The sequence below is a fragment of the Sipha flava genome, unplaced genomic scaffold (genome assembly GCF_003268045.1).
Source record: "Sipha flava isolate LNK unplaced genomic scaffold, YSA_version1 73_pilon_pilon, whole genome shotgun sequence".
NCBI lineage: Eukaryota > Metazoa > Arthropoda > Insecta > Hemiptera > Aphididae > Sipha > Sipha flava.
In genome coordinates, this window is record NW_020273613.1 from 2,695,155 (window position 1) to 2,717,095 (window position 21,941).

Consider the following 21,941-nt stretch of genomic DNA (forward strand, 5'->3'; position numbering starts at 1 on the left):
AACCAAAACTTGTCCGGAATATTATTCTGAATAAAGTATATGTCTTTGCTTTTGAATTGTATATACTCATAATAAAACACTTACACAACGACGTACAGAGTTAAACATAGTTATCTAATTTTTGTCTGTTTAACATATTTGTCTGTTCAAAAAATGTGTTAATATTTTATTAAGAATTTTATCATAAAAACTAAGGATTATATTAACTGCAACATGTTTAAATATAAATACCAATACATTCAGTTAAAAAAAGAATTTATTTTATTTTATTAAGAGCCGATGATATTAAGTATATTTTATTTTAATGTAATAATTACAATTTTGTATATATGAATGGGTTTTTTTGAATTTATTTAAAATACATAACTATGTAAATTTAGTTAAACAAAATATTAAAATTAAAATTGTTATATATATGGAAGTATTTGGATAATCCTTAGGTTCCCCAAGAGCATCTTCTAATTTTGTCTTCAACGTATGAATACTGAATAGTAGGTATTTCATTTACTTACATATTATCCTAAGCAATATAAGCAATAAAACAATTTTCATAATGCGATTGTAATAGTTTTAAGCCAAGCAATCGTTAAAGAATATAATTTACAATAATAATAAATTATTTATAGAATTAAGTAATTATAATTTAAATAACTTATAACCATTTGTTTAATATTATAATACTACAAATAAAATTGATCAAAATATCCGCTCGAGTTTTATTGTATAGTGAATATTTTGTTGGTTTCGCATGGAATTCAAACATAAAATAGATACTTTTACAAATATTATTACAACATTAAAATACTATATAATAATACCTTATTGAACCAATTATTTTAAAGAGTATCATATTTAAAAAATCCTATGGCTATTAAAAATGAATAGGATATAATATATTGTAAAAATGTAACCATTTTTTTATTAAGGTATTGTAATAATATCGTAATAATTTAAATTTACAGCGGTGTATGAAATACAAGTTCGACCGTGTGCTGGAATTGTGTTAGTAATAATTGGTGTTGTCGTACTATTCATATGGATTGCTTTGCCAAGTTCTTTCGAAGCACCTGGTAGTTTTTCATCTCATCAAGAAGAAACTTTAGAAGTCGTTCGGAGAATTCTCGAAGAAGTGCCATTAATTGACGGGTAACTATTAGACAACCTGTATATATTAAAATAAACATTTTAATATAATAAAATAAACAAGCGATTCAAAAAATATTATCACCAATAATAAGTCTTAATATTTTAACCATCAATTATTAATATATTTTATGTATAAAAATAATTTATTATTATTAATGGAAATAATTACCTTTTCAAAAGTAATAAAAACATATTTGTGGTAGATTTTATGGTTTTAATGGTTTCGATATATTACCTAAATATGTACTAAAAAAAATTGTATATTACCTAGTATAATCATGCTTTTTGTGTTTTATGCAAATATAAATATGAACATATTTTGTAATGGTACATTTAAAAACAGTTTTTCGTCTTTGTTGATGTTAAAAGATTCTCATTTTAAAATTCCACCTTTAATTAGACTATAAAAGTTTGAACTTTACATTCTTTGTAAAGGTAATATGACAGACTTCACTTTGTTCAAACTTCTGCTTCAAAACATTCAATATTTATATAATACTTGGATAATCTGTGCTTAAGTGTACACAAGTACATATTAAAATATTATATATATATATATATATATAAGTATATAAGTATATATTTACTCACATTAAATAAACATTATTTAAAAACAACAAAACGTAAGAGAGTAAGAGTGTTATACATATAGATGAACGTTAAATGTTTCTCTTTTTATATTTTTTTTTTTGTTGAAATGAGGTCGGAATTAAAAATATTCGAATTGATTTGTTATTAATGTGTATAAATAGTTATAACGGAATGCACTATATTTTTTAAGTTTTAAAATTAATATTTTTCGGAATTAAATGCTCAATATTAAAACTGTTTTGATATTTGATATATCATTGATTCAGTATTGAATATTTCAAGAAATATTTTCAAATTAATCAATTTCGTAAAAAAATCTTGTAGGTACATACATTTTTTTAATTTAATCATTTTTAATTAAAGTTCTAAAAAACTAGATTTGTAGAATATGAAGCAATATTATTTTGGTTTTAGTTAAAATAGATTTATTTGTTTTTTTTTTTTTTAATGAAAATTAGAGTTAAAAAAAATAAAAAATTTAATGTAATTGAATTTGAATATTTTTTAGCTCATAGAAATATTGAATAATCTTACTTAAGTTATACCTGTACTTTTGACATGTGAAAAATATTAAATCAGTTAAAATATTTTTTTAAATGATTCTGGTAAGATTAGAGAAACTATTAGTTCTGTAATATTTTATCATAATTCTTAAGTTAATTATACATATTTTTTAATCAAAAAATTGTTACAATAAATTCATATAAATTAATATCATATATTATATCAAAAAAAATTGGTCTCAAACAGGAGCAAGCACAAAAATATGTCCTTAAGAAAGGTAAGGTGAGCATATTTTTCTACATTTTATGAGAAGTGAATCCCATGCATAATACCGAATCTAGGGGGGAAAGTAAGTATGCTTGCCATAGGTACTGTTGGTATACCTTAATAGTGGTCTTAATTTTATGAAAAATAAAGAAGTCATATACCTTTACATATACCTTGACATCCACCTACGTAAGGGCGCTGCATTTAATTGGTCCCGAACGTCAAACTACCTAGTTTCGGCATTGCCTATGCATTCACTCCTAGACAAAGATGGTATACTAGTAACTACTGTTTATATATCATATATATATATATATATATTACAGTTATTACTAAACATACTTTAAATATTGTAATTTATTTTTTTATTATTTTGATTTCAACGATTTTGTTTTATTTTACTCAATTAATCTTTAGTATAACTTTGTTCAATTTATATGGCATATAGTTATCACTTTTACACACTCAAAAAACCATAAAATAACATAGTGAATACGTATATAAATCCATAAATATATAACCGTAATAGCCGTCATATTGAAATTACTATCATAATTACAAAGGATTATGATTTATCATTAAAAAGTATCAATTAAAAATATTGATACAATAATGACAAATTATTGTACCAGCAGTTGTATTTTTATCATAACTTGCTTATATTGGTTTAATGAGAAAATAAGTTTTTTATGTATTATGTTGTTTAAACAGTAAAACAAATATTTACATATTACTTTTTATTATTTTTTTATTGTTGTACTTTTGATTTTAAAATTCATTGACTTAGATGTTGTTTTATTTATTTAATGTTTGGTTTAACTTCTTGTCCAATTTTATAATTATACTTTTATCAATTATATAACTTTTTATACTCAAATAATTAACTACTTAATAGGTTCTTGTCTTTATTTATTCGTTTAATATCAAGAAGATAAACAGTTATTGATAATTAATAATATTACGTGAAAATATTTTGAAAGGAAAGATGAAGTTTTTGTACATATTATTATGTATAATTTCATGAACGGAACTTATTATTTTTTTTTATTTCATGAAACTTTATTTTACAAAATTTAATTTATTCATGCCTAAATTAATTTTATTAGAAGATTAAAACATTTTTCTTTTTGGAACAATTATTTATTATAATTTTTAGGATTAGAAATGCACTTGAAACATCTCAGCTGAGAGGAAACTGCCCTACAGTACATCTTATTTATAAAAGAACATTTTTTCACTATTGTATAACACATTTAGAATAAAGATCGAATTGGACATGTTCAAAAATAGTTTCACTTATTTTATAACAAGTATTAACTGGTTTTAGTACATACAAAACTGGATAAATATTTTAGCACATTGAAAATATTTATTTAATTTTTGATAATATTAGATTTTTACAATTGTTAGTGGTTAAAAAATATATCGTATATCAATCTTGATCCAAAAACAAATTAATGACCATTGACCTGTTCAAACTTTTAATCTCGTTTATTATAAAAGACTTCGTTGGCAGGGGATAACTCATAAATCATGCGAAACTTTTTTGAATTTCATCGCCTTTAAGACAGTAGCGGAAACTACTGTATTAATATTTAAAACTTCTTTCTTTGGCCTATTATCTGTTATCTTACAACATACAAATTTTTTACTTTCTGAAAATAATAAATAACGATTGGAGGCAGGCTTGACTGTTATGACTGTTATTCATATGCACACCTTTTATTTTTTTTTTATTGGAAATATGCAACATCTCAAAAAAACTGTATTTCAGTCAACAGTATAATATCCAATTTTTTTGTAGTTTAAATTTTTAATTTGATTCTACTAATATAGAACTATTTCAACATTTTACTTCCATTTAATTATATAAATTTTCAAAATTCACAATAACAACATAAACGATTGGAAGTGTCTCTATTAAAATAATGGTTTAAATACAATTATTCTTGTTCGGGCCAAGTTGGAAATTGGCGCGCGTCTTATCAACCAAACGCAACGATCCGAATACTCAACGGTGCGTATGTCATGCCATGCGTGTGTTGATAAGACGTGCATCGTTGTAAGTTGTGTATACTTGCGTGTGTGTGGTCGTGACGTTAAAAAAAAAGTTTGTTACGTTTTCCGCCGACGACGGGTTTTCTTCTTAACTGTGCTTGGTTTTTAAGATCAGTTTTTTCTTTATTTTATTATTATTTTTTTTTTTAATAAATAACACAGTATTTCAACCGACCACTAGAACCGGACTCTCTCCGAAAGGGTTAATTTGCATATAATAGTGTTGTGTGAGCCACATTTACTTATATTTCATTTTTATATTTATATTGTTGTGTGCCGTATGAACCATATTTTATTATTATTATGTATGTATGTATATTTATTATTCAAACGTTAATGTGATACATTAAATGTAAGTTGCTATTACAATAAAATTTATACGGTCCAATATCAGACGCAATTGAATTAATATATTACTATTGATAATAAAATAAATCCAGTTCCAAATATGTCGAGTCATAATCGTGTTAAGTTTAACCGGATTTCGCGACATAACAATTCCTTCACAACTAGATGTGCCATGGTGTATGAAATAAAAATGTTTAGATGCTTGATTAAAATAGAAAAATATAAAACACAATTTTTACAATTAAATGTTGTATTGTTGTCAAATTGTTGATATATTTTTCATTTTACGGTACCTATTGTATTTTATTGTATTTTGTCGTTTTTCTGACACATTGTTAATTTAGAGGAGTCTCAATGAGTTCCATAATATATACTTCGTAGAAGATGATTATAAACAAGCATTTTTCTTTAATTTATTGATGACAAAGACATTCTTATCTTACTTTAAAAGTTTTTCGTGATTGATTATACATAACATCATAGCATTTTACGTGTAATTCTTTCATGAATAATTTTACTTAGGTAAGTTCACAACTTTTAAATCTAAATGTTTTAAAATATTATTATATTGTTTATTTAAAATATTTTATATTATTAAACGTGTATCTCTTTCTTATAATCCATTTCCATAATAATTAATAATAGTTATTTTGTTATTTTTCCTTGGTATTTCATCTAACCCGTTTTCATTCAGATGAGTTTAATTTAAAAAAAAAAAAATTATTTTTTGTTTTTGTTTCTTATTTGTTAAATGCAATGTTCACCAATTATTTTATATAACTTTACAATCGATAGAACTCACAGGTTTTTATGTTGTGGATATAAAAAAAAAAAAAAAAATTAAAAAAATATATTTAAAATTGACCGTGTATATTTATTATAACATATGCATGCACTATTTAGTCATCTTAATCTTTATAAGCTGAAATCATTTAACAGTAGGTACATTTAACTATACAAACTTTTCAATGGGCAACAACAGAATAATGAACATTTAATTTTAATAAAATATAATAAATTAACACTTAAAAACAAAAACTAAACTTATTATATTTTTTAGCAATTTTAAATTGAACTCATCATATTGAAAAATAATTTTGTCGATAGAATTCAAATATTTATATGATAATGTGATTTTAAAACATAACGAAAAATATCTTTTTACTAACCCTAGTAGCATTAAATAGCATTGGATAAACGATAAAACTTCAGTTTTCAATATTTCAGTAGACATTATGTGTAAAATTGTGTATCACTCAACTCTGTCTCTGAGCAGTGTTCATTACTTCGACACTTATTTAAATTTAATCATAAATAAAACAAATTTAAATTTTTCAGTTCTATTTGAAAGTAATTATTTTATAAATTGGTTGTACAAAATTATTTTTGATTCATTGTTTAATTTTTTATGGACATTATTCGTTGAATTATAATAAGAATAAACGTTAAGAAGTATAATAAATTTATACATATTTAATTTTATAAGATTTTAAGTTTATTTTAAAATGTACACAATCCACAGAACCAGTTGTTTATTGAATATGACTTTACGTGTGCATAAAATTGAAAAAACCTTTTTATCTGCTGATTAAAAAATGTTATCCTTTTGGGTACATAAGTGTTGTCTTATTTAATCATTATATTGTATTATATTTAATAAAATACTATTATATTATTAATATAACTGTGAGTTATTCAAATTTTCTAACAGTTTACAATCCGGTTTATGATCGACTGAAGTAATAAGATTAAATATCCCGTATTTTAGTTTGAAAAATGTTGATGAACGACAAAACTTTAAAACAACTTTTTGCATATACTGGATATTGATCGAATATTTACTATTAAATATTTATTAGTGCTACAAGCAATACAAACACTATTACTCGATCATTTTAAAAAAAACGTCACATATTCGAGAAACATTCTGTGTCAATGTTAAAAAGTTTGGAAACGTCATTTACAGTGAAGAAAAAAGTTTGATTTTGTCGAAAATCAATGTCTCTTAAATGCTGCCGTTTCTTTTATAATTTTTCGCCAATATTTCTCAATAATTTGTCATGGTGTTACACATTAAAAAAAAAAACTCCTGATTACACAAATAAGATAACATTTGTTGCAGTGCTGGATTTAACCATTGTGCCGCATTAAACACTAAACAAATTGCCACCTTCTAATTTAAATATTTATCTAGTCTAAAATATGTTATTAAAGCATAAAATTATAGTTGTTTCCTTTATGAATTCAAATTCTTATGATATAAAATAAAAATATACAACTGTTATAAAAATTCATACAAAACATTCATACAAAAAACTTAATTATTAAAATATGATATAAAATATAATGATAAAAAATATGGTTGTGAAAAATTCTTAAATAGTTCATTTTCAAATTATATTCAAAATTAAATATTTAGTGCCTAGTATGGGTGAAACAGGAATGCGTACAATTGTTATCGGTGATACCTTTTTAAGCTACACAATTCCGTACGATTTTACCTGATTTTTAACTACACAATTACGTATGAAGTTTTAAACGTTGATGCCAATTTTCATACCAGTATTGGTGTATACCACATGCCTGTACGAAAGAACTTAAAAAATTAATAAATACTTTGTGTTTTATTGCTTTTATTATATATGTTTATTGTTAATGATATCAAATGTATCAGATATAACTAAATTTCGTTATTTCCATTATATAATACGGTATTTTCAGAGTTTCAGTAAAAATAGTAGGTTATAGATGTCAAGGAATCCAAATTTAAATATTTTCAAATAATTTATTAATAATAATTTCATACAAATAAAAACTGTCGATTTTATTTATTTATTATTTACTTTTCTTTTATTTAACTATCCCCATTTCATTTATTATTTTATTATTACAAATTGTTATGAACTATTATAGAACTGTTAATAAATAAATTTTATAAATAAATTTATTCTATAAATAATAAATAAATATATTATTTATTATATATATTATTCTATATTTATTAGACATATTACGGTGAAATTAGTAAATTTGACAACGTTGCATACAATTACATGCGCAATCGTATTGCCAAAAAGGACAAACGTACGCAATCGTGTTCTACACCCTAGTATTTATCGGCTTTAATAAAATAAAACATTTTATAATTTGTTGCATTTATTTTAGTTCAAGTAACATATAATAAAAATGTAATATTAAAAATTATTTGACGCCATAAGCACTAGCTTATAATGTTTACTGGGAAATACGGCACTGATTTGTTGTCAAATGCAGGAAAATACCAAAACCAAATAAATAAATCATGATATAAGTAATATATTTAAAATAGAACCTTAAGATTAACTTTTTAACTTTAAAATTTTTTTTTTTTGGTGCATATTTTATATTTTGGAGAAATGAGTTCATGGGCCTAGGAATTACGAGTATACTGAATAATTATTATTTACTTATAATTTTTAAAACTAAAGTTAGATATATATATATTTATATTATTTACTATACTAAAATTGTAGTTGAAACTAAATAGAAATGCAATGCCCAAATGCCCAGTAAAATGTAGTGTCTCATAATTTTTTCTACTTCAGTTAAATTTATTTTCATTTAAAATACACCTAGGTTCTATGTGTTCGCACAAAGAATAAATTTAAAATTAAAGAAAAATGTGTGCTTAACATTATAAATTAAATTAAATAAAGCTTCTATAGAATTACATGATTTAAAAATAGTATGTAAAAAATATAATGTAAAAAAAAAATTAATCATCGTTAATAATTATAAATTATAAAAACATGGTCTTCGATAATCATAATCGATTATTTGTGTATAGTAAAATTGTGAAATTACAAAAATGTCGTTGTTTATCACAAATGTACATTTTCGATTTACGTCTATTGAGAAAGAGAGTCTCGTAAGCCATTTGTAACTATCCTAACTAAAAAATATATCACAGTATAACTTATCCACATTCATCATTGTATGACTATAGTAGAATTTCTTCACTTTGTTCAAAGTATAAAATTTTAAATATGTATGTTGATTTTAATAATACGTAATATATACTTGACTTTAATGTATGAAAGTAATATTTTTTTTTGAATTGTATTATACATTATAATTAGATAATAAATATGGTTTTTTCAACGTTTCCTTTTTATAGACAGGTAATCTTCTATATTTTTGGACACTGCGTATGAACACCTCAAACTTTGGTTAAATTTCCGTAAAAATATTTCTGGTTCTTCACATTGGTAGTATTTTTCCATTCCAATTTACAGTTATGTAATTAAAAATAGAACATGGAAATTTGGTTTTGATTACAGCGCGTTCGACTAGTACAGCAACATAACATAGATGTATAAATGATTTATATAACTAAACTGTCAACGATGTGATCTAAACTTTCAGCTGTTGCTTAAATTTACATCGATCCAATGCAGTAACAAGCGTAGGCAAAATGCCTTTTTTTTCTGATAGTAATATAGGCCCGATGCACACGTGCGTTTTTCACCGCTGCGGCGCCGCAGTTGTTGAATACACGCCAATGCGTTTTTGTTGCGGTAACCGCACGTCATCTAGTCGCCCAAGACGGCCTTCAGCATGGAACATCACTTTAGTTAGTTTTTAGTTGCCATTCAGTTACCAACTATGAAGGTTTATTACAAAAAAAAAAAGGCAATTTTAGCTTACTTGGTGCACGAAAAATATGTACGTACGTATGATAGACGTTACTGGGTGCACCCATTTACAGATTCAAGATTATTAAGAGGTGAATTTTACGCTACATTCAGTGATATAAGAGAAAATCCAGAAAAGTTTTTTACTTATTTTCGAATGAGTGTTCGCTCGTTTGACGAACTAGCAACAAAAGTATCTCCAAAGCTAATCTCTCAAGACACGTGTATGAGACTCACTATACCACCACTAGAAAAAAATTCTGACAGATGCTTATCCAAGCAGTTCTTTTTTTGGTCCTATCGTGATAATTTTCATCAGCGATGTTCCAAATTTCTTTATGACTTTTGACTTCACCGATCAACAACTCAACGTCAACATCGTCGATTTCGGACATCTTGCGTGGAAAAATCGGACGTGTGCATGAGTCGATATACAACAATGTACTACTGAACCGGATTCGCGTGCGCGGTGCCGTTGCGGCGACGTTGTTATCTGCGGCAGACACCGAAACGGCGCCGCAAGACATGTGCACTGCACGATTTGATCACATATAAAGTTCGCCGTATTAGCAGCATCGCAGCGGCACCGCTGCGGCGAAAAACGCACGTGTGCATCGGGCCATATATTAGTATACGACTGCATTTAGTGTATTCAGAATCTGATGATGACGATGCTGCACTTAAAGGCATATCAGCTATTTGGTTTTTGATTGCATTTGGATTATAATTTGATAAAGATTAACCCGGTGATTAAATTGTTCTATTTGTTAGCTTTTTTTTAACTAAATTTTCGTTTTTTTGCTTTATTTTCTTTTTCCTTTAACTTTTTGTGTGTACCACAAAGACAACTAATTAGACCAGGAATTCTTTAATTGATTAAAAACTGTTTATCATTTTTAATTTGTATTATACTCAAAAAATTATCATATGCAATATTAAATGTATTTTAGAGTTTATTATTGAATTGCTTCCTTTATTTTTAATAAATCACCTACTTTTTTACGTAATTTTTGTAGATAACGCCATTTTTCGAATAAGTTTAATAGTTTATATATACAATTTTGAACTTTTCGCACAGGAACTCGTACTTTTTTCCAGAAAATATGGCACACACAAATGACTAATGACGCACTTTCCCTCGTGTTAAGTTTTGCTAATCTCTTATTATAAAAAAATACTGATCATACTTACCCAAGCGACAAGAGATTTAAGATTAGTATTTTGATAGATGCTGACCTATTCAAAAATATTTTTTTATCAGATCGTAATAGTATAAACATGTTTGTAAAAAATCCAGAAAAAAAATGTTTTCAACAGATGACGTACTCAATTAATTATATACCACACACAACTACCATGATATTATTACCTATAAAAATATATTAAACTTGTGAATCTTAATCTATAGACCATAGTTATCCAATTATCTGATAATTTCTGAAGTTAAATGCAAGTGTATTTATAAAAATTCATTATTCCATTTTGAGAAAATAGCACTTTTATACATTAAAGTCAATATATCTTGTAAATTATAATAAATATGAAGAAGTATGTAATTTATAGAAAATTTTATTAATTTAAAATATATTATGTAACAAATTTAAATTTTCCTATCTGTAAATGAGATATATGTGAAATATTACATTAAATTATGAATGAATGAATATAGACAAATTACAAATTCAAGTCAGCATGGGTTAGGTTAATATATTGACATGAAATTGTTTGTAGTTCACTTTTTTATACATACACACAAATTCAGTCGGTGTGACTAAGAATAATGCAAAAAACATAAGGAACACCGTATTATAAATATTTATATATAATATTCGAATTACCATACAAAAGTATACTAATTTTTTTCATAAAAACACAATATATATGTAAAGATGTATATACTGTATTTTATATTTGTACATACATGAAACTTACATAGCATTTTTAAAATAAGGATTTTTCTAATCAGTAGATAGTACAGAAAATAATTTAAATTATATGATTATAAAAATATATATTTAATCACGGTTCAAGGTTGGAATCAACCTTCATGATACCTATCGTAAATACGCCACTGACAATACCTGCATAATATTTTCATGGACAAAATGATTTAAATTGCAATCAACGTAAAATACACATATGATCAAAATTTTATTTTTTACTAGTTAATAGTAAATTATTATTAATTATTTTTTACTATTTAATAATAATTATATGATTGTATATTATTACCTATAATTTTTTCTTAAATTTAATTTGGTCGTAGACATGGTTTAACTTTGATAAGCATCCCAAAAATTATATACACTAATGTTGATTGGTAATATTTGCCACATTTGGTACAGTAAAAAATTAATTTTGGAAATATCTCAGCATTTATCAAACATTTTTTTAACCCTATACTGCACACATTAATATTTACATCCAAATTCAAAATTTAAAAAATATAATTAGTAAGTAATTAGTATCAAATAATATCAATAAAATATTTTTAAACCTTAATTTTCAAAATTGAATTCAGGAATCCATTTTTGTTAAATGTATCACTCATATATGCAGTGAAGACTCGAAAAATAATTTTTATTTCCTATATCATTAATTTTAAGTAGTATTTTATGATAGTATATTTTCAAAATTTACTATAAATATTGAAAATACATTTCAGAGTAAACAAAATTATTTATACTTAAGTGATAAAAATACAAAATAAAACTTAAAAAAAAAAAAAATATTTTCCTTATTAGTACATCCTTTGGTACAATAAAATATATTAGATTTTAACAAATTAGTAATATGAATAAAAATGAGACTACTCTACTATTCTAGTAGAAAAGATAAATATTAAAATTATAATAAAAGTAAAAATTTGTTGTGTAGAAACAATTTTTTTTTTTTTTTTTTAATTAGTGTGAAGAAGAGTAAAACAATTTCTATTTACACCACAACAAAAATAATTATCACACTTTATACAAGTACAAGTAGTTAATTTTCCATAGCCAGGCATTTTACATCTTTGTCAAGAGAATCTTTTCTAACATCAATTGAAGACAATTTAGATGTATGAGGTCTGATTCTCTTAGCTACAATTTGTGTTTCTACCGTTAATGATGATCGTCCTCGTTTAGGTGTTGCTGGTGCATTTGTTTTAGTAAGAGAAAAGGCTACTTTTGAACGGAAATCAAATATAGCATTTTTAAGTGTATTATCTTTTGACATTTCAACCCGTCTATAGAGAAGTCATGCGTTTACTACACTAACATAAATAAGACGATACCACAATCGCATGTACCATTTTTTAGTGCGCATTTTAATTTTTTACCTTCCAATAAGAAAATCAAGGAGGTCAACCCCTCCCATATGTTTGTTATACTATTTTATTATAGATGGATAGCTCACTTGTACGCCAATCTATGATATATGTACATATTTTTTTTTCTTTTTTATCAAAACGACGTATAGTTTCTTCATGTAGTATACCACAAAATTAAGAGAGCAATATCACTTGTTTATTATCCTTCCATAATACTGATGTCACTGAAATATTATCATAAACAGCATATGAAGTTCCCCTCGGTTACTTGTTAATATTTTTTTCTGATATAAACCTACAATTTAGGATTCGGTTCCTGCGTACAGTCCCTAAGCAATAGATTCTTTGACTTACTAAATATGTAATTAATGGAATTGTAGTGTAGTAATTGTCAAAATATACTCTGTGGTTCTTATGTTTTGGTATATTACGGCTCAACATTACAACAACATTAGTACTAGACATTAAGTCTGGCTCTGATTAAAGTCTATATTTTTCATAGTTTTCTTGTCCAGTGTATAAGTCAAGTTTACAAGAATATCCAGAAGACACACAGAGAACAAAAAATTTGTAGCCCCATTTATGTGGTTTTAAAGACATATATTGTTTCAGATAACTATGAACTTTTATAGCACATAATTGTTCATCTATGTATAGATCTCTCTTTACTGGAAATTTTGAAAAATGTTTATTTAAATGTTCAATGAGTGGTCTTATTTTGTGGAGTCTGTCATATAATTCATGGTCTTTAGGATATGTAGTAGTGTTATCGTTAAAATGAATAAGACTTCTAATTTGCTCAAAACGCTTTACTGTTAGAGAAAAGTATTATATACTTAGAATAATATTACATAATAGTTATAATATCTAAGTATTGTACCTATGTGCAATTAAGAATATGTGAACAATAATAAAAAAGATAATTATTGAAATATTGGTTAAGTAAAATATCAAATATTTAGAATAAACAAAAATAATTATAATACGTTTAATTACAAGTTTATATAGGTACTATACAAATAAATATTGTTTTCAAAAACAGTTTGGACTTTTAGATTATTAAAATATTTCAAGGTTTTTATTTCTGTTTAAAGCTTTAATTTATAAAGTTTCGAAATACCATTTCATAATAATCGATATGAAAAAGATTATTAAAATATAGGTTTAGTTTCTTACAGTATACTATTTTGATACCTTGGTCAAACACTATTTTATTTTTTATTATGAATGAATTGAATCGATCAACTTATCCAAAATATTTCTTCATTCATTTCTTTAGAAATCAATCTATTTTATTCTTTATTTACTATTTTAAAAAGTTTGAATATTACTTAAAATGGTGATGGTTATGTACATAAAAATATAAATTATTGATTTTGCATCAGACATCATAATAAGCAGGGTTTGGAACGTTTGGCGACTAAAATTATTGAAATATATTCGTATGCACTTAAAAACAGAGTACTCAAATACAAGTTTTTAATATTGTTACGCATTCAATAATATAGTTAAAAAAAATTATTATAATAAATTTAAGATTTTCTTTTAATTTCTATTGTAAAATTTTTTTATTATTGTATTAACAACGTTCGTTATATATTTAAATTATTATAAAAAGATTTGAATAACAACCAAATTATTGGATGCCTGACCTAATTGAACAATATTATTTTTAGTTTAAAAAGTTTTAAAATAAATAATGAATAATTTGTTTTTATTTATTTTAATAGCGATCAAATTATAATTATTATAATTAATAACACGTAATTGGTTAAAAAATTATAGATATAAATAAATATTTATTTCAATATCTACAGTATATATTAATATATAAAAAGACAGAATAAACATATAGAAAACCGGAATCGTTCATTTGGTTGATTAATTTTTTTTTACGAATTTAAATATTGAAAATCATACAATCTGTATACGTATAATACAGGGTGGGGCACTGAAACGGCCGATTTTCAAGGATAAATTTTCTCAGTAGTAATTAATATAAGAATTCTTACTAAATATTATAAGTTGAAAGACAACATGTCATTTAGTAAACATGGAATATTGGAATGGTGGACAACGTGCTTATACGATAAAATCGTTTTACAATAATAATGACAGTTACGTAGCTACATAGCGTTCATTTCAACTTCATTTTAATCTTAAATGCCAAGTATGGCATATTTTGCTTTAATCCCAGTTAACGTAGAAAATTTAGTCTCAAGCGGGTATAAAGTAGAAGTTTTTTTTGGAAATTTTGTAAATTTTAGTTTCACATGCTTACAAAATTGGATTAAGTACTATGTTACGAAAATTTTAGAATCTGACTAATCGATCCATTGTTCTTGTACGATAGATGGTAAATTCGTTAAAGGAACAGCAATGAAGGGATTTTTAATCCAATTTGATTTTTGAGTTTTCTCTATATTTAACGGATACAATACGAGTGATAAAAATAATGACTTAAGTCTTATAAAATAAAATTTTAAATAGTTACGTGTGTTTCGTTATCACTTCAATAATCACTCAAATATATATATATATATATATATATATATATATAATGTATATATAACATTAACTTTGGTTTCCGGTTCTTAAAAGCAGTTCCCTTTGCTAATTCTCATGACGACTCAGGAAGCCACGACACACAGTTTGAATACCTCTGTCATACGTCAAAGCAAAGCGTATTAATTGCTTATAAATTAACATACTGACATTTTTGAAGGAGTAGTTGCCCTAGTTTGTAAAGTCTGAGGTTTAAAGATTTTTATTTTATTTTTATATGGTCACACAAGTCAGCCTTTTATTTAGATTGAGACTTAGATACTTGGCAGAGTATCCATAGAAATTATTTTATGGTTGATAAAAACAAAAAAGAGGGATATTTGTTGGCCTGAGAGTAAAGGTGATATACGTGGATTTACTTTCATTTATTTTTATTTTATATAAGTTAAACCACTTATGTAATTTGATTAGGTGATCTTGATGATTTATTATGGCACATTCTAAGTCAGGGCTAAATGAGGTTATTGCAGTATCGACATCAAAAATAGTTAAGTTGGTGTTATTTGACTGTGATAGATCAGCTATATATACATTATATAGTGTAGGTGTAAGAATACTGGCTTATGGGACTCCTACTGTTATACCTAGGATAAATATTATAATATTCTTCATCACATCATACCATAAAGTAGCGGTTTATGAAAAAAAAGATTTTAAAGTGAGGTATAATGGAGTAAATGAAGTAGTAAAAAATAAATTTATGGAGAAGTATTTCATACCAGACATGATCAGGCGCGGATCCAAGGAAGGGGGCGACTAAGGAGCTTTAACCTCCCTCGTTTTGGATGTATTATAAAGTACTTATATTAGTATGTAGTAAATACTTAATGATGAACATTTTTCAAACTATTTTAAAAATGCATCTGTAGTAGCATAAAAAATTTGAGAAAAAATAAAAAATCTTAGGGTGTGTGTGGTCGTAAAACAAAAATTAATAACTTTAAAACATCAAATCTTGAAGAGTGATTTACAATTACTATTTATATTCCTTTTACTGACTATTTTATTGCAAAATTCAACTCAGAGCTTAATAATAAGTTTAAAAATATTATTCCATTAGAATAATTGATCCCTGTTAACAAAATATAAGAATAAAACAGAAAATTAATTTAAATTAATAAAACGACATTAATGTATAAAGTTCATCCCAGATGCATACTTTTTTATCTAGAAAAAGATAAAAATAAATTTAACTAAAATTTTCTTTATAAAAGATAAAAAATAATTATATTATATCTAGATAAAAAATAAATACATTTATAAAAAAAATTATTTTATATAAAATTTACAAAAAAATAAACAAACAAAAAAGTATCAAACTAATCATATGTAAAGCCTTTTGTATTTGTTTGAGGCGTTTAAAATTTTTTTTGATTTTAAAGTGTTTTATTTGTTTAGAATAAAAAATATGGGTAAAATTTTGCTAGTATATACTTATTTTTGAATCTTATTTAAGTGTTGACAGTTTCCTAAGTAAAATCGATCGTGCTGAAAAAACACAAGCTATTAAGAATAGGTGACTTTCGTCTTCTGCTATTTCCAATTAAAATACATATTCTTTGTAAACTAGATCAAATAACACATTTTTTATGTATAAAACGTGGTATTTCTAAACAAATTTATTAAGTTGAAATTAATATTAAAAATAAATAATAAATTAATATATTTGTTAGTTCTTACTCAGTTTATAAATTTAATAATGATTATCAGCTCACGTAATCTTCACTGATCTTTTTAAAGTCTTTGATTCAGTTAATAACATAAGTTTAAAAAATAAACTCCAAACTTTTGGTATTTGTGAACCATTGCTTTTACAGCTATTTTTATATATTTTTAATCGTTCCCAAATTGTTAAATATAAAAATTATTATTCTTATTCTTTTCCACAAATTATTGGTGTATCTTAAGGTTCTCATCTAGCTTCTATAATTTTTCTCATATATATAATATATATATATATATATATATATATATATAAACGAAATTTCTTTTTCTTATCAAAATATATTCTTGTTAGCCGATGATTAAAAAAATATTCATATCATAAAATCCTCAAATGATGCTAATCATCTTCAATCTGATCTAAACTCATTCTCTAAATAGTGTAACCACCACAATCTTGTTTTGAATGAAATTAAATGTAAATTTATGTCCTTTGATTATTTTCGTTCTAACATACCTAATATTTACTAAATATATAATGAACCTCTAGAATAAGATGTTCGTATAACGTGTCAAAGATCTTGCTATTTTCTTTGATACATAAACTGACATTTGATGCTCATATGAATTATTAAAAAAAAAAACAAATGTTTAAATTAGTTTGGATTAATACCATTTTCCTGTGATAATTTTATTAACCTCAACACACTAAGCCATTGTTCTACGCTTTGGTCTTCTTATCATCTAAAACATAAACAATCATTAGAAGCTGTTCAAAATAAATGTTGAAGTTTTCTTTGTTATCGCATCCTCGCTGTAATATTCCTCGCATTCCTTAAACTTTTTATACTCCGATTTTGAATCTTTTCAATATTTGCTCCCTTGAATTACGTAGAATAAAACTTGAATTATGATTTTTATTCAATATTCTTAACAGTAGCATTATCACACAGCAGAAGTTCCATAACGGATCATTAGATCTACTGTCATATTTTATACTTTTACTCATCAAACAAAATATGCGTTGAACTATCCAATTCTCGAGTTATGTATTTATTTAATATATAAAATATAGAATTTTTCGATAACTATTTACCTTTAAACAATATTTAAATTGTACTTTCAACATTTCATCTAAATAAATGTAATCACTAGTTAATATAAGTCATCATTATTTTGTTTTGAGCTCATTTCACTATTATCTATGATTCTATATATTTTAGGTAAAATTATATTTTTATTAATTTGTATCTATATTATATACAAAAAATCTATACTATATACTAGTTAACACTGTATATTTAATACCATTTATGTAATTGGATTGTCAAACCCGTTAAATTCAAATTAAAAAAAATAAATAAATAAATAAGAAATAAGATTTATGGAATTATAAAGATTAAACGTTTATAGAGATAACTGTTAAAATTATTCTGTTATTCGTTTTCACTGGTATTTACAAGACATTACAATTTAGCATTCATTTATTTTCCAGGCACAACGATCTACCGTGGAATATCCGGAAGTTTGTACACAATCAGCTGATGTATTTTAATTTCTCTGCAGACTTGACGACCGTAGAACCGTGGTCGAAGAGTAATTGGTCTCAAACTGATATACCACGGCTTAAAAAGGGCATGATTGGGGCTCAAGTGAGTATATAAAAAAATAAATGAATGAAGTAACATTTTTGCAATGCTCAAAACTTTACTTTTGTTATATTCATTAAATTTAATAGTTAAGGAAACTATAAAGATTTCGCATGTGTAGAATGTTAAGTTGTAATCCACCACTTTCCTATTGTGTTAGATTTTAAAACCATTTTTATGTTTCTTTCGGATTTTAAAAGGTCATTTTTCTTCTCTAAATTCTTTTCAATTTCATTCTCAACACGTTGTTTCTCACAATAACAGTAATCATATAATGATCAGATCCACAATGTCGGTCTGTCAGAAATTTTACGTTACGTTACTCAAACACTTTTTCTGGTTAAAATTATCTATTGCTGGATAGCTAAATAGGAGTTATAAAATAGTTTAATATTGCAGTGTGTTTTCACTGAAAATCCAATAATATTAATTTAAGTCTAATGATGTCTTTAAAAATTTAATTGGTTTAAAACTGAACCTCATAATATTTACGAAAACTCTTTTAATTGATCTAAATAGTGTGGCACTTTTGTCATTAATTATTTTAATCCACAATCCATTTTTATTAAATGTTTTTAATAAAAAAAAAAAAAAAAATGTTTATTTATACCATGATTTAACCAATTATTTAATAATCGATATTGCTATTTTATACCCGACTGTTGTGTGATTATTATAACATGAATTTTTAAATTATTTATACTGTATACAACAACTTTCATTTCATTTTTCACTGATAAAATTATAAAGTTAATTTAACAATCTTTCAAATCAATAAATTAACCGAATTTTAATACAGTTTTGTTTGAACGTTTAAGATTAAAGCTTAGATTAGCTTTAGACTTAATTAAATCATTCTATTTTTTTTCTATTTTTTATCTATTCTAAGTAAATTTTTAAATGGAAGTTTACCAATTGCACTTAAAATGACCTATTCATATACTATTTGCGCTCTAAACGTTTAAGGTCGATATACCAATTGCACTTAAAACATTTTACAATACCCAAAGAAAACGTATTAGTTATAATTATATAATAAGTGAATACACTAATCGATTTTTGTTCGATTATAAATACTTTATACTGTATAAATAAATGTATATTTTTTTTTCTTCACATTTAAAAAGTTACTTTTTAATCATTTATTTATTTATTATTATTTAATCAAATTTGAAGTTATACTAGTTATATTATAATTCAAATTTAAACTTCTTTACAATAATAAATCAATTTTATTAACAATATTTTCATATCTGAAGGTAGGCAAATTTGAATAGTGCAATTGGTATATTGAACCAAAACAAAAAAAATCTTTTTTTAGGCGATATTTTTTCCATTCCCTTATAAATATTGTTAAATTATTTTAATTAATTGCCTTGAATTGGTGATAATAGTTATTAATTATATTATATTATTCATTATTATTATAACAGTGAATAAAATATATATAAAATTAAATTCATAAATCTATTATTGCTTGTACTATAAGACGAATTTGTAGTTAATCTGCAAAATATTGGCATTGGTTTATGGATCAGTCAATTTGATGAACATAACTTCATCTTATACCTTTTGGCTGAACCATTAATTCGATTGATATTTATCAGACGTTGATCCGAATGTTATTTGTAACTTAAATACCATATACCTATATGAGATACCTACAAGCATTGTAGTCGTCGCTAAAAAACGAAGTATTCGTCAGTTTATAAAATATATTACGTTGCATATATTTGTCAATAATTGAAAATAATTAAATTAAAATTATATAAAGTGAACGAGGTGAAGATCTATAATTAAATAGTAATAAATATCGTTTTATTCGGAAACGTAAGGACCCAAGAAATATTTAGAGTATGTTGGAATACGCTTTCCCGCTATAACTAATTTGTAGGTAACTCATTTGTCATTACATATTTTCATAATTCTACATTTTTTACATATTTTTAAACATAATTATTTTACATATGACTTTTTTCGAGAATATTTTTTATATGATAAATAATAAATGATATGGCAATGTTACCATAAATTCGTTCTCAATCGTATTCATTTTTGGGGGTCTTTTGGGTCATAGCGGTAAGTTCTTTGTTAATTTTAAGTGTTCAATTGTTCGATATCCTTAAATTTTGTAGAATTATTTTCCATTTTTTAGCAAAAAATATTTATAAATTTAAAAAAAAATTTGTACCCATTACGTTTTCAAGACTTTTTATCAAACTAAAATTATTTTATCAACTTCTTTGAAAACAAGCTAAAAAAACATCAAAATTTCAATTTTTTATAAATACCTAAAAATTTATTGATGTATAAAAAACGGTAAGGTCAGTGAAAATTTCACGTCATTACAATTATTAATTTTTGTGTCACGATGAAAAGAAAATTCGATTTTAACAAAAACCGTTATGCCGTTAATCTTACCATTGAGTTTATAATTGTTCGTTATTTTTCCAAAACTATTTAGAAAACTGTGATGTAATTTATAAAATAACCCATCAAAGTATTTACTAAACAGCATTTCCTAACATAACTCTCTTTTGACTATCACGATCGGAGTAATCTTTTGGTGAAAATTGTATAGACAGAAATAGGAAAAAAAATCATATCATTTGAATACCAAACATTATGTGATCCACTCAGAATCTAAAATAAATAAATAAATTTAACCTAAATATGTTTAAATATTTTAATGGGCAATGGAATAAAATATACTTGGCAGCATATTATTGCCTTCTTTCTTTTTTTTTCTTTTTTTCTTCTTTTTTCTTTTCTTTATCCGAGTCAAATTTTAATTTATTGTGCATATATTTTACAAAAAGTATAATTAAAATAATATTATTAACTATTCTACTGCATTTTCAATATAAAAAATATGTTACATTTACTGGTATTTTTTCAATAAATTACTTTTAAAATAATTACAAGCTATTTTATTTAAATTTATAAGAGAGGGTTAAATATCTACAAATTGTGTTTAGTTATATTAATACACTAAAGCTCTATTATATTAAAAAGCAATAAGTTAATGTTAATAAATGAAAAAAATGTTCGTTTTTACAAGTATCAAAAAAATTACTTTATTGAATCATAAAAAAATGTATTACATTTTAGAAATTATTATTAAAATATAATTGTAGTAACATAACTGAAAATAATTGTTTATTTATT

General features: G+C 24.5%; 1 protein-coding gene across 1 annotated transcript in view; it reads left to right on the forward strand.

Annotated features, from left to right (window-relative positions):
* Positions 1-21,941, forward strand: part of LOC112692453 (dipeptidase 1-like) — a 61,874-nt gene that overhangs the window by 17,138 nt on the left and 22,795 nt on the right. Inside the window, exons 3-4 of the mRNA XM_025567131.1 lie at positions 963-1,146; positions 18,620-18,776. Of these exons, the coding sequence (XP_025422916.1) occupies positions 963-1,146; positions 18,620-18,776 (341 nt within the window). The remainder of the gene's footprint in view (positions 1-962; positions 1,147-18,619; positions 18,777-21,941) is intronic.